Here is a 19,438-nt window from a genome sequence, read left to right as displayed (position 1 = left end):
CATGGGATAGTAAAGCAGGCTACAGAGAAGAAACAGTTCCATTTCTGTGTCATAAATGGAAGTTTTCTGGACTTTTTCTCCTTAATCAGACAGACTTCAAAATAAAGCTCTCATTTCAGTTTACGATTCTGTCTCGGCGCCTTCTGCCTCGTGCACGCAGCGCTTACACCTGGCCCCGCATCGCGTGCCCTGACATGGTGCACTCGCAGCACCGTGACTCAGACTCAGAGACTGTTTTTTAATGTGCTGAGCTGCATTACTGTATGGATACAAAAATAATGGCAAAACAGTGCACAGAGCTGATAATTTAAATACCAGTGGAAACCCCCTGAGCCGAAGTTTTATTTTTCCTTTCTCTAATCTTCTCCAACAGGAGTGAAATTCTGACAGTACCTTCTTGGCAGGTGGCTCCTCTCCATCCCGCTGCACAAATACACGTCCCAGTTACATGATCACAGAGCGCTCCGTTGTGACAATTACAAGCGTGACTGCAGCCTTTCCCGTAACTGTCACCCTGGCAGGCTGCACCGAGAGAAGGCCATAAAATGCAATTAGAACACATCAAAGGAGGCATCATACAGAGCAAATCTGAGACATAACCCACTTCTGGGGAAATCAGTTTGAAATTGGCTTCTGATGACACACTTTACACATCTTAGAGGCACGTAGGTTCATATATTAACCACGTTTGACACTAAATAATGTGGCTTAAAAATATGTATCATAACACATTCTAAGCAGATTTTTATCAAAGACTAGCCTCACTGGGGTGATGGATCAGCCGTCATCCTCCTGCACTGCGGAATGTCTTTGTGCTAAACTAATGGTCCAGCAGAACAGCCAGCTTGACAGGCTGGGTATTTATTTGCATCCTGGTAAGAGAACTGACAACTTCATTGTGTTCATTGTTCATTTTTCACAGTTGGATGCATTAGCTCACCCAGAGTCTTATTCTTTGGTCAGAGAGGAGTGATATTTTCAACACATTGAGTTAAGCAGCTGGCTCCCAGGTGAAAACTTAGCACAGCCATCTCGCAAGTGCACACTTGCTTCAGCTCTTTTTTCAACTGTGCTGGTGCTGCCTCCTGTGAAAAATGGCAATGATAAAATCCCCGTAATTTCCGTCGCACTGGAGATGTGGAACTAAATGGTGGAAAGCAGACTATTCTGTCACTCTGGTTTCCCAGGTATCATCCGCAGAATACAAAAGTAGATGATGTGGTTTTCTGTATCTGCGTTACAGAAGTTCTAATTCACTTGTACGAAGCTGTGGGAGAGTCTCATCCCGGCTGGCTAACGAGCACTGCTGGCATACACTGGAGAGCCAGAAAAGGGCCTGATCCAGGAAAGCGTCCTGTACTCATTGACTGGGACTTCTCCAGGATCAGACCCAAATTACGACTTTTCATAAAAACCCTCCATGTATTGGGGGCCTCATCTGCAGAATACAGGTCTGCACGGAGGACTCACCTCTGGGGACAGAGCAGAGGAGTGAAATTATCCTCACCTCAGGGGTGATCTGGTTGACAGCCTCTGAGCTATTTACAGCCTTTTTCTTCCTATCTGAGGACTTCTGGCTTCCCAGATGCAATTCTCACAGATACCATTTCTCCTAGAACTTCTTTTCAACACTATTCATTTTTGTCATCACTTGGACCCCATCCATACTAAAACTACAAGAAAGTGCAGGAACTTAGTCACATCACAGTTAAAGTTTGCTCTGCAAATGAGGCCTGTTTGCCAAGTGAAAGATTCAGCCCATCTTACAGAGCTTTGGCTCAGTTATGGGAGCAGAACTAAATGTTTCCACAATAGAGATCAGGACTGTATCATAACCAAGCCAAAGGAAAAACCAGCTCATAACCAGGTCCCCTGACTAGTTACTAGTGGTTGGTGTGAGGTTTCTGGAGTATGCGCGCAAAGCTCTTCTTATCCTCCCCAGGAAGACAAAGAGCTTTGCACTGAAATTTCTGGTAAGAAAGCAGAAATTTCTCAAAAGGAAAATTTAAGCTGTTCTCATTTAGCGTATACAAAATTTCTTAGCTTCTCTGTGGGACAATCCTACCCATCAAACCACTTTTCTGAAGAATAAGATAACTAGGGATATATTTAAGGTGGTTTATCAAGCTCCTTAACTGGAGGTACAAATATCCCGGTGACTTTTTCTCCTGTCGTTGTGATGAGTGTAAAGGAAAGAAGAAATACCAACATTTAAATGATTAGACTTCTTCCTGCTCCAAACTTTTCCTCTCACTGCCTTTCCTCTGTAAAAGGGGGAATTATTCATTTGTGGTCCTTAAAATCCTTTTTACACTCAGAAAAAGGAACAAGTGAAACTGGAGGCCAAAATACTCAGGCAGGAAGTCAACATCTATCAAAAGTGTACGGGAGCACAGGGAAAAAGATGTGGACTAAGACACAAAAGGGTGCCCAGGAGATTGGATTTCATGCAACTCACGCAGATTATTCTCCCCAAAATGAAACTGCTGCTTTAAAAAAACATGAAATTTGCAAAATCAAGTACTCAGATATTATGAAATATCAGAACTCCAGTTATCAGTAACCCAAATACAGACGCTGGGAGCACTGATCTTTCTGTAGTGATTTACTTTACAAACTAGTGTAGTCTCTTTACCAAAAGGAGCTGCTTCTGTGGAGATCCTGCTGAGCCCTAACCTCAGGAAGAAGCATTTTTAGTCCTAACAGAGTTAGGGGAAAATTTAGTTGCTGAATTCTATTTAGCTTCTGCAGTCCATACACAAAATGAGATTTTTTTTTTTTTTTTTTTTTTTGGAGACAGCGGAATCTGAATGAGTTTCTATACAGAGAGCAAAGGTCACACCTCTGGCACAGGAAAATGTCAACAGTTGAATCCTCACTTCTATATCGCTGAAACACTATAACTCTCAACAAAATTTATTTATTTATTTTTAATATAGGTAATGCACCTTTCCTAAACCTCATTCTTGGAAACCTAAAATAGCTTAGCTGGACACTCAAAACAATCTCCCAAACATAACCTTAAGCTAAAGCTTTGCAGGTTTCACCCCAAATTATCAAAATTTATTTACAAGCAACTGAAAACACAGTCTTGTAATGCAAAGTGTCAGGCAGCTTTCACAAAAAGGCACTCCTGCCTGTATCTCCCATAATTAGATAGCAGTTTACAGCATGCGCTGCATGGCCCGCTTAAGATCAATTCAAATCCCATGAGGGCAGAATTAGTTTTCAATATCCTCCAGCACATTGCCTGCAATCTGATTACTTGAAAACAAATGCTGTCCTCCTCCTTCCAGCTGCTAGAGCTAGCAAGTTCTAGAAACAGGAGCACAAACATTAAACACCAAGCAGAGACTGGGACTAGCACACGAGCATCTCCAAAGCCTGCTTGGAGTCATCCGGCAATGTTCGGAGCGCTGCCGCCGAGGTCTGAAGCTCTGGGACAAACGGTACGTGGATCCACACCTTCGGCGGGCTCCCTCCTATCCTCTGGAGGGTAGTTTTTGATACCCGAGGGCACAGCTGACCCGGCTGAGCAGATACGCATCCTACCCAGATGGATGCACACAGCGAGGGAGACCGTGCAGTACCCGAACGCGTCCCTGCAGGGATCCCAGGGGCCCGCGCGCCCGGGGCTGAGCCGGCGGGAGCTGCCTACGACCACTCTCCCTGCAAAGTGCCCTCCACAAAGCAACAGGCAGAAAGAACTGACCTTCCTTTACAAAGGTGAGCAAATCTACTTCGCCCTGAAAGATGCTCCAGCCGAATCAATCACTTAACTCCTCTGGGCACTTGGCATCTCATTTAAACTTCTGCAAAATGGAAGCCAGGAGAGCAGCATGTAAACACCAGCCGCATTCGACGCGGGCTGGATGCAGATCTCTAATTGCTTTGCCGGCCCCAGCTCTCCGCTCAGTGGCAGAACAGCAGCAAGAGGTTCATTTTATCCCTCCTTGTTTACAAGCACTTTTCAGGGAAGCCGCATCCTCTGTTGTCAATTTTGAAAGCTTTCTCACTTGCACATTGGGACTTCCCTAAGCCGGCAGCTCTTAAGAGCAGTACGGTTGAGACTGAATCAATTTCTGTGTAAATTAGGTTCTCTTCAAACTTGCTCTTCTCCTCCATTCTCAAGTCCCTCAGCAATACCCAGTATAAACAGTGTCATTTCCAATCAGGCGATCTGCAAAGGGGCTACTTCCATATATTTTATTAACAACTGCTGTAGGACAAGGCATTACCAGCCAGCCTTAAAATCAAAAGGAAGATTCACTGTTTAGCCAAGAGCAACACAGGTTACCCTTCTGCTCTGTTAACTGACCTTGCTCTTCTACTGGAGGCAAAGGAGGCCTCGAAGGCTTTGGCATCTTAACTAGCGTGAGGAATAAATCAAGCTCTGCATAAAGCTCCAAAGGCTGCAGTGCAAGAGAATAAATAGTTTCTTTCTCGTGTGAGTAGAGCGGGGCACAGAAGGCCTTTGACAAAGAGCTGCATTTCTTAATTGAGTTTAATGAAATATGTAGGAACAAAGCTTCCCACCCCTAATACAGTCTAAAGACCGGGAAGGGCCAAGCTGACAGATTGCTAACTTTAGGGTTCGTCCGAAGGGCAGCAAAAACTAGACGGTGACCAAGCAGCAAGCATCACACCTGGTCAGCAACACCTTTTCTCCTCTGAAGCATGTCTACATGTTAAAGGCTCTGTATTTATTTCTCAGAGTCAGCTTAACCACCTAAACCCACAGCACAGAATTAGTTATCTTCTTCAGGGGATGGGAGAAGAGCTGGCCAAGGGGTCCTACGTGGGGGGCCAGAAGGGAAGATTCACCAGCATTGACTCTCCTATAAATCAACAAGGATGGGAGAAGCCCTCTCCAGAAGACGACAGGCTGCATGGAGAGGCAAAGGAGAGGCAAAGGAGGGAAGGAGATGAGATACTGTCAAGAGCAAGTGCAGCAGGCAGGTTGTGTAGGCAGTGTGCTCAAACAGGGCTGATTATATCACAGTGCATGTCTGGAGAACAGGATTGCTTCAATAAGAATATTACTTCTCCCTATTTTCTAAATTAAGCTGTAAGTTTCTATTGAGGAAACCTGAACAGCTGAGGATTAAAGAGATCTTATGGCAGTGTTCACTACCAACAAAAGTTGGCTCTTTGTACATTGCTGCTTTGGACCACAGCTCTGCAACACAATCTTCAGAAGACAGTCATATTTTCAAAGGGAAATATGGACCGTGGCATCATGCTAAAGGTGAAGCTGAGACATTGAGAGGTTAGAAGTTGAAGATCTTAAACAAACAAACAAACAAAATCTTTGCTGAGTTTTGCCAATGGGCTCAATGATCTCCACATATAATGTCAGGTAGCTAAGGAAAATAATTTCCCATGAAATTTGGTGATAAATCTCTCAGAAGAGCCAACTTTATATCTGCATACATACAGATATACAGAAACATTAATACAAAGATTGTAGGAAAACTCATCATAATCGCTTGTGAAATTCCTAGAAGTTGACTATTTTACAAATAACTTGTCTAAGAATTAGCTATAAAACTATTTTCTCCTGCTAAAATAATAAAATAGTCCCAGCTCTGATTTTTTCCACATTGTGCATTTGTAATCTGTCACTTATGATTGGCAATTAGATGAGGTACACCAGAAATATAGATATACCATTTCATCTCTTAATGTTTCACAAAACTGAAAAACTGAAATTCGTCATACAGCAGGATATAGCTCTGCTATTTAAAAACTAGTACTTACAATGCTTGACAAGTGCCAACAGAAGTTAAAAAAAAAAAAAAAAAACAAGTTGATTATTTACACAGCAACCAAAAATTGTTTCCTTTTATGGCATCTTTGGAAAGGAATGTGACCTATCCCAAACCATACTCTAATAGGCTTCCCGACAATCCCGAAAGAAACAAACATTAGTGTGTTGAAAGGGTTTGCAAACAAGGACCATGACCGCTGTGTGTACGTACGCTGGTCGCACTTTTCTCCCACCCAGCCGGGGAGGCAGCGGCACGTTCCCAGGACGTGGTCGCAGCTCGCCGCATTCTTGCAGTTGCACACCTGGTGGCAGTCAAGTCCAAAAAATCCATCTGGACAAGCTGAAAATGGAAAACAACCCTTTTAAATTCAAGTTCCCATTTCTTCTTTGTACACGCTTTAACTCGGAGATCTGCAAACACTGTGTGCTGCTAACCCTTGAACTCATGCTCTGTCACATCCTCACTCTGCGACTATACTCGTGAGCCAGTGTTACTTTAAGGGTTAAGCCTGCACAATCTTGTGCTGTACCCATCTCAGAAAAATGTGACCCATTTTATACAAGCAACAGATTTCTGCATAGAAAAACACAGCTGAAAATACATTCAAAAGCCATAAAACAGGAGAGAGAATGAATCTGAATTCACGCAAGTCAAAGTCAGTAATTTTGCCCCTGTAAGGGACAAAGTAAAAGAAATGATTCAACATAAGACCATCAGGCCACCTCGGCCCATCTCCCTCTCTTTTGAAATGCAAAACGCATGCTCCCATTTACTCTCCTGATGCCTTTCTAAAGGTTTTCTAGCAGTGAACATAAGATATACAGTCGCAGTTCAGTGCTGAAATGAAAACCTTGCAAAGAGAATGAGCAGAGAAAACAAGGATAAAATAAGCGTGGCAGAACTTCTTCAGAGAGCTTCAGGAACTCAGCACCCATACCTAGGATGCCTAAGAGCGAGCAGGCCCAGCGTTCAATGCACATCTTTACCAGGGCTGGAGGCAGTGAAAATAAGCCATCAGTGGTTGTCAGGGGACCACATCATCTCCGAAAGGCTGCGTTACAAGGATGCTAAGGTTGCAATGCAGAGTTCACAAATATTAGGAAATGCCAGAATTAAACCGTCTATATAATCTTAATTTATCCTCTCTGTCTGCATGTATACATATGCATATTTGTAGATTATATAAGTATATATATAATTATATTATACTCAGTAATAATAAATCTGTAGATACACAGCTGTATGTCATTCCTTCCACAGAACCCCTGAATCATTTAATCCCAGGAGTGATGCCACTCATCAAAGGAGCAGCTATTCAATAAAACTTCGTGCTTTGTCCTCATTATAAGTCTATATTTAAAACCCATTTCTCAAACTTCTACCATGAATTCAGAATGACTGGTTTCCCAGAGAGTTTTATAGGATGTTTATCACCATATAGTATCCAAAGACACCATACACTAATTTCACAGCTTTCTACCAGATCCGAGTAATACTGTTATCCATATGCCTCTCAAATTTTCAGACACTTTTTTCCCTTTTCTTCCCCTCTTTTTCACACACAGCCTCTTTGTCCCAGCCTGTTCTTCCTGTCACTCCTGCCAATGTAAACTCAGTCCTCTAACAGAAAGTATTACTATCTGCTTTGTCTATAAGGGGAGACAAAAAATCTGTTTCTCTAGATACAGGCAAACCTGGACCTTCAAACAGTGAAGACAGCAGTATAACACCGAGCAACATCTGCTTTGGCTTCTTTACTCTCTCAGTTTCTGCTTAGCTTGTGATTACATATCATTGCTGCATTTACTCAAAATCAAAAGGCCGATCTCTCCTTCATCCTGGGCAGACTGCAGCTTCTTTTCTGGCATATGAAAAATATCTGGCTTACACTACTCTCCATGCATGTGCTGTCTCAGAAAAACGGAAAAGTACCTCATACTGATATAAAACTATAAAGCATTAGTCAGCCTCCGTTCGGCTCTTACTGGTGAGGGAGCTGTTAATCAAACTGTAAGGAAGAACCGCCTGCATGTGGTTTCAATCTTCATATCCTTTTTTATTATGCCTCAGTAGTGTGTACGGCACAGCACACAAGAAAGGACTTCTACTACTTAACCCTAGGTAATTTTGAAGACTGACAAAGTTTTCTTTTGTTTAACACAGGGACTACAGAGCATTGTCATCTATTTTTAGACATGCACAGTATTTATTTTTCCCCTTTATATTATTTAAATCATCTTGTTGGGCTATTTTACAATATTGATTAACTGCAGAAATCTCAAGAGACAAGCACAGTTAGCCTGCCCTGCAACAGTGCCGATTTAGTCAGCCGTTCAAATCCGAACCTTTAGCGCTGTGTTTAACATGGGCTATAAATTGCTGCTATTAATACATCAGTGAATAAAAATACTGTAGGAAAACTCTGAGGCTCCTGCCCCCTGCAATTCTGAGGAGTAATTGTGCAGCATTTTGAGCTATTCCACCAGATCAAGCAATGAACTGGATAATTCTGCTGCTGCTTTGATACTGCAGCTTGACACTTGCCTTCAGTCATGCAATACAACAGACTACCAGGGAGTAGTGGGGAGCAAAACTAAACAAAATTACAGTACACTAACGGCAATCACAACCTTCAAAGCAGGAGCTGTGGATACTCAGCACTTCACAGAATGAAATCAATTATAACAATTACCTTCCCAAACAAGAACAAAGCAACCCGGGCGCAGAGCAGGGTGACCTGTCTAACTTGATGTAACACGGCACATTTGTAACAAAACTGATAGCACTGACAGCCTGCGCGGTCAGATTTTGATGCCTTTTGATTTTGCTGGGTTGACTGTTGGTCTGCTTGACATCAGGAGCCCATGGAGGCCTAGGTTTCCTGCATGTCACACGTTTACATTTATTTGAAGCAAGCATTGATATATTTAGCGATTTATTACAAGAAGGGATTGGATCTTTTTTTTTTTTTACTTGCCTATTTAGCTGTAAGTGCATTAAAACCAAAGCCCTGTAGCAATGGGTGATTACAGTAGGCATCTTTTCTGAGGAAAACACTACTCACACCATCTATGCTTTAACAGGATAGAGAAAGGACTTACAGAACGATCTTTTGCTAAATCCAAAGATGTTAACTGCTACTTTAATTCAGAAACAGCTAGAACTTCACGTGTGCCTGAGTTACTTCCTCTTCAGGCATATGATATTATCCACTCAGATAAGAAAGATATTACTTGCTAGTCGCGTTACTCTAAGAAAACTGAAAATGATTCATTTTCTAGTGGTAATGTTGGATCTCATGCAGAACTGCACATTATTTTGCCAGGGTTCTGTTTGTATCACTCACCAGTTTCACGAAAATGCCAAAAGAAGTCTTTCGCAGGAGGTTCATATGGCCTGCAAGCATTTCTTAGCAGCTTTTCTTCTTTTCAGTTAAATGCCCTATTTGCAAACCCTAGCGACTTTGCAATGGAAACTGTTCTGCTCCTCTGATAGCTCTTTTGAGTACCAAATCAAACAAAAACCCAGAGGGAAATTCGGGGGCTTTTGCAATTTCAGCCCAAATCTGGATACCATGTTATCACACTGCAGAATACCTGAAGTAACAACTGCACTCTCAAAATGCTTGTTGTGCAGGCGTATTTCAGTATTACATTTTGTAAGGTCCCATCTTCTCCGGGGACTTTGAACTTAGAAGGCTATAAATATTTCCGTTTCAATGTTTCTGTGACGATGGCAAAGTCCTTCTCAGCCCTAGGATGAAGCAGCAGCAATATGTGAGATGTCTCAGACAACTCAGCCAGCTCTAGGTCCAAATTCCTCTGGAGCATGTGAGCAGGGTGATGTTTCCAAGGCTCAGAACTTGGCCAATGTGGGTAGACTTTTTTTGCCGTCAGGACGACGGCAAAAAAGCACATACCTGCCAGAAGGAAACCCTGCCAATTTCCAAGTCACTAAAAACAAGTGCTACAGCTCTTCGGAGAAAAGGTTGCCAGGAAGTTCCACCAAAGGCAAACAACCTACACATTTTCCTCTATCTTTATTTTTGGCAACAGCCAAACTATTCTGGCTGAAACTTGCTACACGAAAAGGTAAAAAAGGTCAGCTCAGAGAAAACACTCAGCATGTCTGAGACAAAACATGTAAAAACCAGGGTCTTACGACAACTGTAAGGTAATCTTAACATTAAGCACTGAAGTCTGCTTGCCCCAACACAACCGTCTTCCAGCAATTTAAGAAGATAAACATGTTCAACATGACTGATTTGGAAACTAAGACTTTTTTTTTTTCAATAGACATCATCTAGGCTTCCCAGCATTCCTCACTCCTGCCTTCGTAAAGGATATTTAGCCTGGTTTTTTTTGATTCCTGATTAAAGGAACAGATTTACAATATGATGCAGATAACTATAGTGTTTTTCCAATATGGTCACAAACTCATTTGAATTCAGCAGAGAAGGCGGAACTCACCAATGCCTTTGGTACATAAAAATCCAGTAAATACCTCCCAAATTGAATGACTTAATTTATATAGAATGGACTGAAACCAGTCATTTTGACTTGCCAAATCCCAACATCATAACTATTACAGAATAGCAAACAAGTTATAGGACATGCATCAAGATAAATACAAGAACCATGTTTAGATGTGACTGGCCTAACAAAGGGTCGTCTTTGTTTTTCCCTTTTTTTGACAAGTTCAGAATATTTGGGGATATTTTTACAGGTTCTCTAGGAAGAACGACTGCATTATCTCATACTGCATAACATCTCTTGCAAATCCTAAAGCGTGCAAGAAAGGAGAGATGGTCCAAAGTCAACAAGTTGAAATTCAACCACGAGCAAAGCGTTAGAGCTACAGCATGTTCAGGTTAGGTTGGTTCGAGCAAGCTTAGAGATGAAAGCTTAACGCACACGACAGGAACTGGCTTCCAAGGCGTGAAAACAGCAGCTACGTGAATGCAGCTGCATTGCTGCTGGGCTAAGGGGCTACATGTTAGCGCGGTGCAGTGCTGTGCTGCAGCGTGGGAGCTCACCAGCTCCAGGCAGCATTCGTTTGGGGATGGGTGTGCAGCGCAAGCACGGCTGGAAGAACGATAAAGCAAATACACAAACGCAACAGGCGTAAGTACGACGGCGGATCACAGACCAAGCTGTCACAAAAAAGACAAACCTAACTCTGGAAAGTATGAGCAGGACTATCCCATGAACAAACAAGGTAATTGTTCTGCTTTTACTTTGCACTGACGACATCCAGACTATTCTTTTTTGAGCAGTGTGGAAATAAACAAGAAAGTTCAGCAAATGTGATCTATATAAAAAGTTTTAAGTATTTTGTTTGTTCAGCTAATAAAAAGAAGACTGAAGACAGACATGGGAAGTCTTCCAATACATAAAGATTCCTAGAAATGAACCTTGCTTTGCTATGTTCAGAAAAGTGTTAAGAACAAAATGAAAACTGCTTAATTTTCAGACAAGTAAATCTATGTTAAATAATTTTATAAATATTCAAGTGATAAAACACTGAAAGACTGGAGATTTTTGAGATGAGGTTGGACTGATATCAGTAAAGAAAGATCTAGGTCGGGCCTGAGCGACAGCCAACCCAAGGGCTTCTCCTGGCTCTAGACTTGTTTGCGTGGCCGTTGAAAGGTAACACAACTTGCCTGGACTGCTACTCAGCCGCTTACCCGCTAGCCAAGCCCTCCTGTGGGCCACGTGGCACATCCCCTGCCAAGCCAGCAGGCCAAAGCATTTTCAGAAAAGGACCTGGAGGGAGCTGGAAGACTGTGGTGGGTGAGCAGGGGCAGCATGAGGGAAGCCGCAGGTATTGAGTGGAGGGGACACGGTGAGACAAGCACCCTCCAATGCCGACAACCCAACGCTTTTAACGGCCCACCAGTACAACGCTTCTCTGGGCAGCGCTGGCTCTGGTATAACTGTCCTTAGCGCAAGTGGGGTTGAAGCAGAAATTCTCTTGTGCCTCCTCCCGTACCACACTTCTCTGATTCCAGCTCTTCCATGATGCCTGGCCAGGCACCATAAGCCCTACAGGACCTGTGCAGAGATGGTTCTTGGGAAAGACAGCCCTGTTTTCATACACGCTGACTGTATAGCCATTAATTTTCCAGGTAGATGTGTTAGTGTTAGTTTATCAGGGATTTCTCTGTTTCTGAGCCAAAAGAGAGGACAGAATTATGAAAATAGAGTTAAAATAAATTACTTTAGAAAGGAACACAGTGTACATATCATAGACGAAGTCACACAGTTTCAAGCAGAACTCTGAAAAGAATATTTATTCCATATAATAATTTCTGGAGAGAATGAAAGGAAAACAACAAGCAATTTTCTGAATTCCAGTTGAGTGTTTTTTGCAACACTACAAAAACTGTGAAGCACCTTCCTTTCCATCAGAGGGCAGTACGTGCACACAAGTGGTACCATGTCTCTGCTGTAATTCTAACACTACTGTTGAAAGCTAGCTGATAATGCTGCTTCCTAAACAAAATAATTGTGGCACTGGTTTAATGATCATCATTTATAAAATCCTCAATCATTTACAATTAGATCATTTTCAGAATGTCTGACTGAATATGTGCTATTTCTGCTGTATTTATGAAAGAGCATATTTTATGATCTATGCAATGTTACAGCGTGCAGCAACATCCTTAGAACATGCCACGGACCAACACATAACAACGTATCTAAGAAATCCGGTCCAACCTTTCCATCACTTTACCAAATTATGAGGTAACAGAAGATGATCTCTTGGATTTATTAAATTTAAAAGGGCATGCATTCTTAAGGAGTTCTTTCAGGAAGATGCACAGATTCATGTTTTTCTCTAAAATATTTTAGAGATGCATTAGGAACAGGCAAGTCTGAGGCAGTACAAATACGTTTTTGCTCAGCGTTAAAACTGTAAGACTCTCTTTATGAAGAGAGCCTTCATAAAGACGTGATACAGCAGGAGTCTTAAGCACGTATCTGATTTTAACCATGTGATAATTCCTGCATGCTAACTGGACTCACAATCCAAAGTTAGGCACACGCTTAAATGTTTTGCTGAGTTGAGATGTAAGTGCACATTTTTGTATCATGTTCCAGGTAAGCTCAATGGTTTATTTATATCAGGCACTGCGAATTGTAAAACCCGATCTTCAGTGATCCGAGAAAAAACATCTGCATAAAAATGAAAGGGAGCAGAATGAGAAACAGTACCTTTTCCACAAAATGTTCCCGTCCAGCCAGCCGTGCAAGTACAGGCTCCGCTCACATGGTCGCAGACAGCCCCGTTCTGGCACTGACAGTTGTGCTCACAACCCGGGCCAAAGGTTCCCTCGGGGCAGCCTGCAGCGAAAGAATCAAAACCAGATGACGGGTTAATTCTGGAACAGATCAGTGATCAACTGGGAATTTTTAGATACATGGGAACTCTTACTATTTGCAAAAGAAGGATCAAGGATTAACTGTAATACCTAAAACTGATACGATGAAGTATTCTCCTTGGGGTCCAGATAAAGTTACACTGTTTTTCATTAAGATCTACTTTAGAAAAATATCAGGTTGTTGAAAGGCTGTAAATTCTGCACAGATGAGTAACATCATCTGATAGCTGCAAAGCTTGTGACTTCAGTATTTCTGCTTGATGACTCTTTATATAATGGTCTAGAATTGCTTATCTGCATGGATCCTCTGGGCCTTCATCAGCCAGGAGAGGCAAAGCTCCCAACTTATGTACCTGTTTTTGAGGACCTATCCTGTTTTTCCCACAATTCTGATTCCCCAGAAGGTTGGAGAAAATATGAAATGTGGTGACCTTCTTTGGAAAGCTCCAGACTGAAAGCTGCATACTTCACTTTCAGGCTCTGCTTGAAAAATCCAAGCTAAAACATTACATCTGGGGGACAGATTAAAAAGCTACATTTCCACAGCAGTTATGTTAGGAGCTTTGAAAAATTTGCATGGTACTTGTTATCTGAAAAAAGAAAACAACATTTGAGCATGCAAATAATTTCTTCCAGCATTACAGGAAAGTCAATTAAGAATAGGGCCAGTTGCCTAATTTACATTAGATGCTTTGGACAAAGCTGAAATATAGAGATATATTTACACTAAACACAACATTGTAGAGCCTCTATTCAAGTTTAAAGGTCTTGTGAACTTCCTTCTAAATGATATATGTAAATTATTGCCATGTCTCTTTAAAAGTGTAGGATTTTAGCATTTATACCAAAAAAGTGATTTTTCAAGCAATCTGGAAAGCATCACAGAGAGCAGAAAACAACAAGGATCCTCAAAGACGAGTCCAAGTCTGGAAGAAAGTGGTGTGTGTGATTCTGCCTACTCAGCATGCCAGCTGGCACTACGAGGAGCTGGTGTGAAATTCGGTCACTCCGGCATGTTAGTGCCTCTCTACTGATGGGAACCCTCCTCCGGGCCTCTTATAGAGGCTGTGGTTGGGCTGGGGTGAAGAAAGATATCAAGGTACCTTAAGTCTTTCTTTGCTTTCAATCATTGCTAGTGTCAGAAAATGGGCTTTTGTTTAAATGTATGTGTTCTTGCATTTGTAGGTCAAATTCAGTCCCAGAGCTGAATTGGTGCAAAATTCCATTAACATCACCTCATACTCCCCAAGCTGCGTATCCTCGTGCATACCTTCTACACTGCTTTAATGAGTAAACATGCAGAAGGGTACTCGGGTCTTAAAAGCTTGATCCTCCTCAGTGTTTATTTTTCACTTGAAATCTCCGTCAAAGCCCAGGGAGAGCTGCGCAAGGAAAACAGTTTTCCAGTGCAGTAATAGGTGTTAGGCTCTCAACTGGGCTTTTTTCAAACCTAAAGTGTTTAGCCTGGAGCCAAGACTTTCAAGGTGATGGCGATGGGTCAGGATATTTCACAAATGATTTTGCAGTCCACATCGCAGAGAACCTGCCCTCTGCTCCAGCAGGCACGCTCTGCTGCAATCTATGCCAAGAAACATTCAAAACTCAAAGAGGACCTGAGATGATTTGCAAAGCTGCAAAGAGAATGAGCCTAACCTTAAGCAAGAGTCTAAATAAGCTTCAAGTGCAGAGGAACTGTCAGATGGTAATAAAGATCTTGCCTCCAAGGCAGCATAAAATGTTTAGGGAAAAATTGTGGCTTTCATAAGCTTGCACCTTAAAACAGACCTACATTTACGATCAGTGCTTCATGCATACATAAAATAAATAACTATATAATTTAAAAGGGGAAAAAACCTCCCGTAACCTATAGACGAAACATCAGGGTTTGGCCGTATGTTTTGCTGGTGGTGATGGCTCCTTTGATTACTTTGCCTATGGCACAGAGGTGAAGATCAGCTATCTGGGTACTGTCTGCCTGCAGAGATGCCATTTTGAGAGAGGTCAAGAGGGAAAGGTAAGTGGAGCTGGCATTATTTCTCTGGGAGCTGGTCTTCCCACCAGCTGCCCTTCCAGGCCCTCTAAGCTGACAGCAGTAAGAGCTATGAGCTCAGCTTCCCCGGGTTTTTGTCTCAGGTCACCATTCCAGATTAATTATTTTGGCATTTCTGTGTGACACCAGCATTAATTCTGCCTACACTACTGGGACTCTTTTAGCTGGGTCTGTGCTACGGACAGATTGTTAAACTGATAGATAAAATAATTATTTAATTTAATAATAATAATGTAATGAAATAGCTTAACTATGTAATTTATTGCCACAGCACACTTTAGATAACAAAAGTTTGCATGGGATCAAAAAGCAATTAGGCATTTTAGTGGAAGAAAAATATTAACATGTGGTAAATAAAGAGATACTATTTCTGTCTCAAGAAGCCTCTGAGCCACAAATTGCTGAAACTGGGGAAAACATATCCGGAATTATCTATATGCCTGTTTTTATCCTCGTAGGACATCTGCTCTTGACCACTGTTAGGGACAGATTAGTGGAGGACATGGGCCTTTGGTAAGACCACTGTACATTTTTGTTGTTAATAAACACAGGTAGCTACATCTTTCTGACTTTGCTTCTCTCCTGTATATGTGAAGCATTTCTATGCCTGGTCTTAAAAAGGATTTATGAAGAAAAAGCACATACCTAAAATTGGATAAATATAACTGATATAGAAAATTTTATGCTACAAGCCAGATATCTATCAATCCTATCACTCACATGCAGTCCTAGCATTCAAAATAGCTGTTTAGTTCAAAACAAGTCTGAAAATAACTCTTCTGGAATCCAAATTAGTTAAAACATCTAATCCTGAAGAAATCTGAGATTCCTGGGATATGGCGTTCCCCACAGACAGGAGACAAGACAGCCTACATGTCTTCCTGAAGTGTGTTAGAAGGAAAAACAATTTCCGTTTCTTGGTTTTGCAAATTCCCCATATAGACCAAGTTGCAACTTACTCGATTCACAGTGTTTCCCAGTGTATCCCGGCTCACAGAAACAAGATCCAGTGACCGGATCGCAGCTCCCATCACTGTTATTGCAGACACACGTGTTTTCACAGCCTTGTCCCCAACGGCCACTACCACAAGCTGCAATACAAAACAATGTTTATATTGAAAATGAACTTTGGGCTTGGTTAACAGATAATGTTACGTCTAAATGCAGGCACTGCAGACTAGCTTCTCAGCTGCAGAAATGTGGCACAAATCAACTGAAATAAATACAATTCTTGCTGATTTATGCCAGATATTAAGGGATCAACATAAAATTAATCATTCATAGTCAGTCCGTATCCATCAATCCATAGTCAAAAACATACATCTTAATAGAATGAAAATGCCAAATATTAACTCACTGTTTACTTAGTAAAAATCTGCATAACAAGAATAGCTAATGGGTAAAATAAGACATTCAAACTGGAGTAAAGGATCACTTCTTAAGAGTGACAATAATTAGCTATTAGTACAAATTATCATTGCAAAAGGCAGCTTCTTCGTCTCCTGAAGTCCTCTCACTTAGATTGGATGCATCTCTGGAAAAAATGCTTTTGTCAAGCACAGGGCAGCGAACTCAACAGAAGCGTAACGATGAGCTTGTGTGTCCTGTGTCAGACAGCAATGCAGATTTTAAATGATCGACTATCCTGCCTTCTGGCCTTGAAATGAAAGAAGAAAGTGGGTGCTTCAGATGTGTACTGTCTCTGAAATTCTAACCTCTTTTGGGCAGGCAAGGAAGGCCTAAGTGCCTGGAGTTAACTTGCCTGCATTTGGTTTTTTGACAAGTCAGATAAGGCTTATTCATATTTGTGCTAAGAGGTATTTATTTTGGCAGAAACTGTCCATTTTGGGTGGAACCAGGAGTGCAAAAGGGGAAAAAAAACCTTTTTCCCTCTCTGGAGAAATGTGCTTTTGTCTCTCCATCCTTACATGACTGCCTGAGTGCTTCTGAAATTAAATGAACAATTTCAAAAGAAATGAAAAAGAAGAAACTATGTATTTGAAAATTTAAAGGAAACGGGGAGAAAGTTCATCTTCCTACGATTCAGTTCTGAGAATTTCCACAAAAACCACCACAATAACAAAAAATTATTTTCAAAATACTGGGAAATATGGACCTTGGCAGAGAAATCTCACAATCTTTGTTAAAAAAACCTACTGACCTCATTCTAAAAATCATACAACACTTTAACAGGATTATGACAATCTACCACAACTGAAGCATAGTATCTCCTTCCTTTCTTGTAGTGATAAAGATGAAAGTGCCGATTACAATACTAGAAATGTCAGTTAGGCATATGTTTCATGCCCAGTTTGCAATAGTTGAAGAGCTGCCTTACTGAGACGTCTGCTCTCATGAAGAGGGTGGAGGCCTGTAAAAATTTTTTCATCTATTTTCCTGAACAGAAATAAAAATTTTTCTTTGTCATGATCACATAACTCATTAGACAGCTTACGGATTTATGGAAAGTTATGTGAATGGTTGCAAATATTACTAATTGTTTTGATTTTTAAAAAATGCACGTTGGCGTAACCTTCGGATTCTCCCAGAGTCTTCCTCAGTAGCAAGCCTGGGAAGCCAGGTCCAAAACTTACTTCTGGCAACATTTGCAATTAACTTGCATCTTTTTATGCTTAGCAGACCAAGTTTAGAAAGAGGTTTGTATTCTGTTGGCTTTCTGCAACAGAGATTGTAACAAATCAAGCAGAAAAAATGTAACGAGGAAAAAGAATCAAACAGGATGGTCTAACATTTACAGGCTACTACTCAAAAGCGGCAAACCTGTACTCTTACACTGCCATTTATATGGAGAACCACACTAAGATCAACAGAAGGATGCTTTGCTTTTACACAGAACAGAATTTCTCCCAGCATTCATACTCGTAAGTTAGGGAGCAACCTTAAGACACAAGACCATAGACATGACACTCACTCGTTGAATAAATCCCTCCTAAACAAACTGAAAAATTGAGAATTAATCTCAAAACTAATCTGTGCAGAGAATGAAAACCAAAACTGACTGTCAGTCAAAATGCTGACGGGACAGATGGCATTGGGCAAAGGGATCCATAGTGTTGAAGTAAGTGCTTATATCAATACTTTGTACTTCATCAGCCATCTATTTCAATACTTCGAACCCAGATAATTAAGGATTATAACCACCCAGGCTGTGTAAACCTATAAACACACCATTTCAGAAACAGTAAGATTAGCAAAAGTATATTAAAAAGCCTGTAACAGACTAAGAAGCAGCAGAGACGGTTCCATACGTTAGCAGTTCAGTTCTGGTGAGAGGCCACACGCCACGTCCAGTGAATGTGCATGGGACTTACGATGTTTGCAGTCATGGCCAGTCCAGCCAGGGGGACATGCGCATTCTCCGGTAACATGGTGACACTGAGCATTGCTGCTACAGCTGCATGACAGCAGGCAATTCTGTCCATAGTAACCAGCAGGGCAGGCTGAAGACAGACAAACAGACTGTAATTTCACCTAGATAGTAACTCAGGCACACACACTGATCTTTTCAAATGAGACTGCAACAGCTAAGAGTGCTTAGCACAGGTAAGTGAGCTGGGGTGGGCACACTCAAACCTCCACAAATGGCACTGAGCCATTTTGTGACAAACAGGGAAAAACCATGCCATCACTGATGTCTTGCATGAAGGAGCGCTCTCCCTGAGGGTCTGTCTGCGTTACAAGCACTATGGCCGTACCCAAGCACACCTCAGTACAGATACTTTTAGGTAATGCCCAGCCAGCATAGAGCAGTTGCTTGAGTATATTCTTAACGTGTCTGGCGGATCTACCCGGACAGCACTGATACTACTCCTATGTCCTCACTACTATGATGTCCTGAATTAATTAGATTAAGGAGTATTGCTACAAAAACAATCCCTGAGCAATGCTGTAGGGACCAGCTGGCTGGCAACCCTTGCAAGCAATAGGAATTACTATGTAAGTATTGTGGCTATCATATACTGTATTTGTGAGTAAATATATCCACAGATTAGGTCTAATGATAACATTATTTTGGGAGGCAGTTTAGCTTGTCATGTGCATTTGTCTGTAATCTCCCTCTGGCTGGCAAATACTGTCAAATCCAACCTGGGGAATTCTTGAAGCTTAAGGGTACTTTATCTTTAAGCAGTGTGTCTAATGTAACAAATACCGTGTAAAAGAGCAAGAAGGTAAAAATCAAATCATAAGCTGAATTTTCAAACTGACTTT

The 19,438-nt window shown here is 41.5% G+C and overlaps 1 protein-coding gene across 2 annotated transcripts in view; it reads right to left on the bottom strand.

Annotated features, from left to right (window-relative positions):
• LOC112986455 (multiple epidermal growth factor-like domains protein 6) overlaps positions 1–19,438 on the bottom strand; it is a 213,383-nt gene that overhangs the window by 24,403 nt on the left and 169,542 nt on the right. For both annotated transcript variants that reach the window (XM_026105729.2, XM_026105731.2), the window contains exons 20-24: positions 18,541–18,669; positions 16,168–16,299; positions 12,992–13,120; positions 5,982–6,110; positions 394–522 (exon numbers count right to left, since the gene is read on the bottom strand). In XM_026105729.2, the coding sequence (XP_025961514.2) occupies positions 394–522; positions 5,982–6,110; positions 12,992–13,120; positions 16,168–16,299; positions 18,541–18,669 (648 nt within the window). The remainder of the gene's footprint in view (positions 1–393; positions 523–5,981; positions 6,111–12,991; positions 13,121–16,167; positions 16,300–18,540; positions 18,670–19,438) is intronic.

Source organism: Dromaius novaehollandiae, chromosome 9 (genome assembly GCF_036370855.1).
Source record: "Dromaius novaehollandiae isolate bDroNov1 chromosome 9, bDroNov1.hap1, whole genome shotgun sequence".
In the NCBI taxonomy this organism is placed as follows: Eukaryota; Metazoa; Chordata; class Aves; order Casuariiformes; family Dromaiidae; genus Dromaius; species Dromaius novaehollandiae.
The sequence above is the reverse complement of the archived record's forward strand: the minus strand, read 5'-3'. Positions and strand labels throughout refer to the sequence as shown.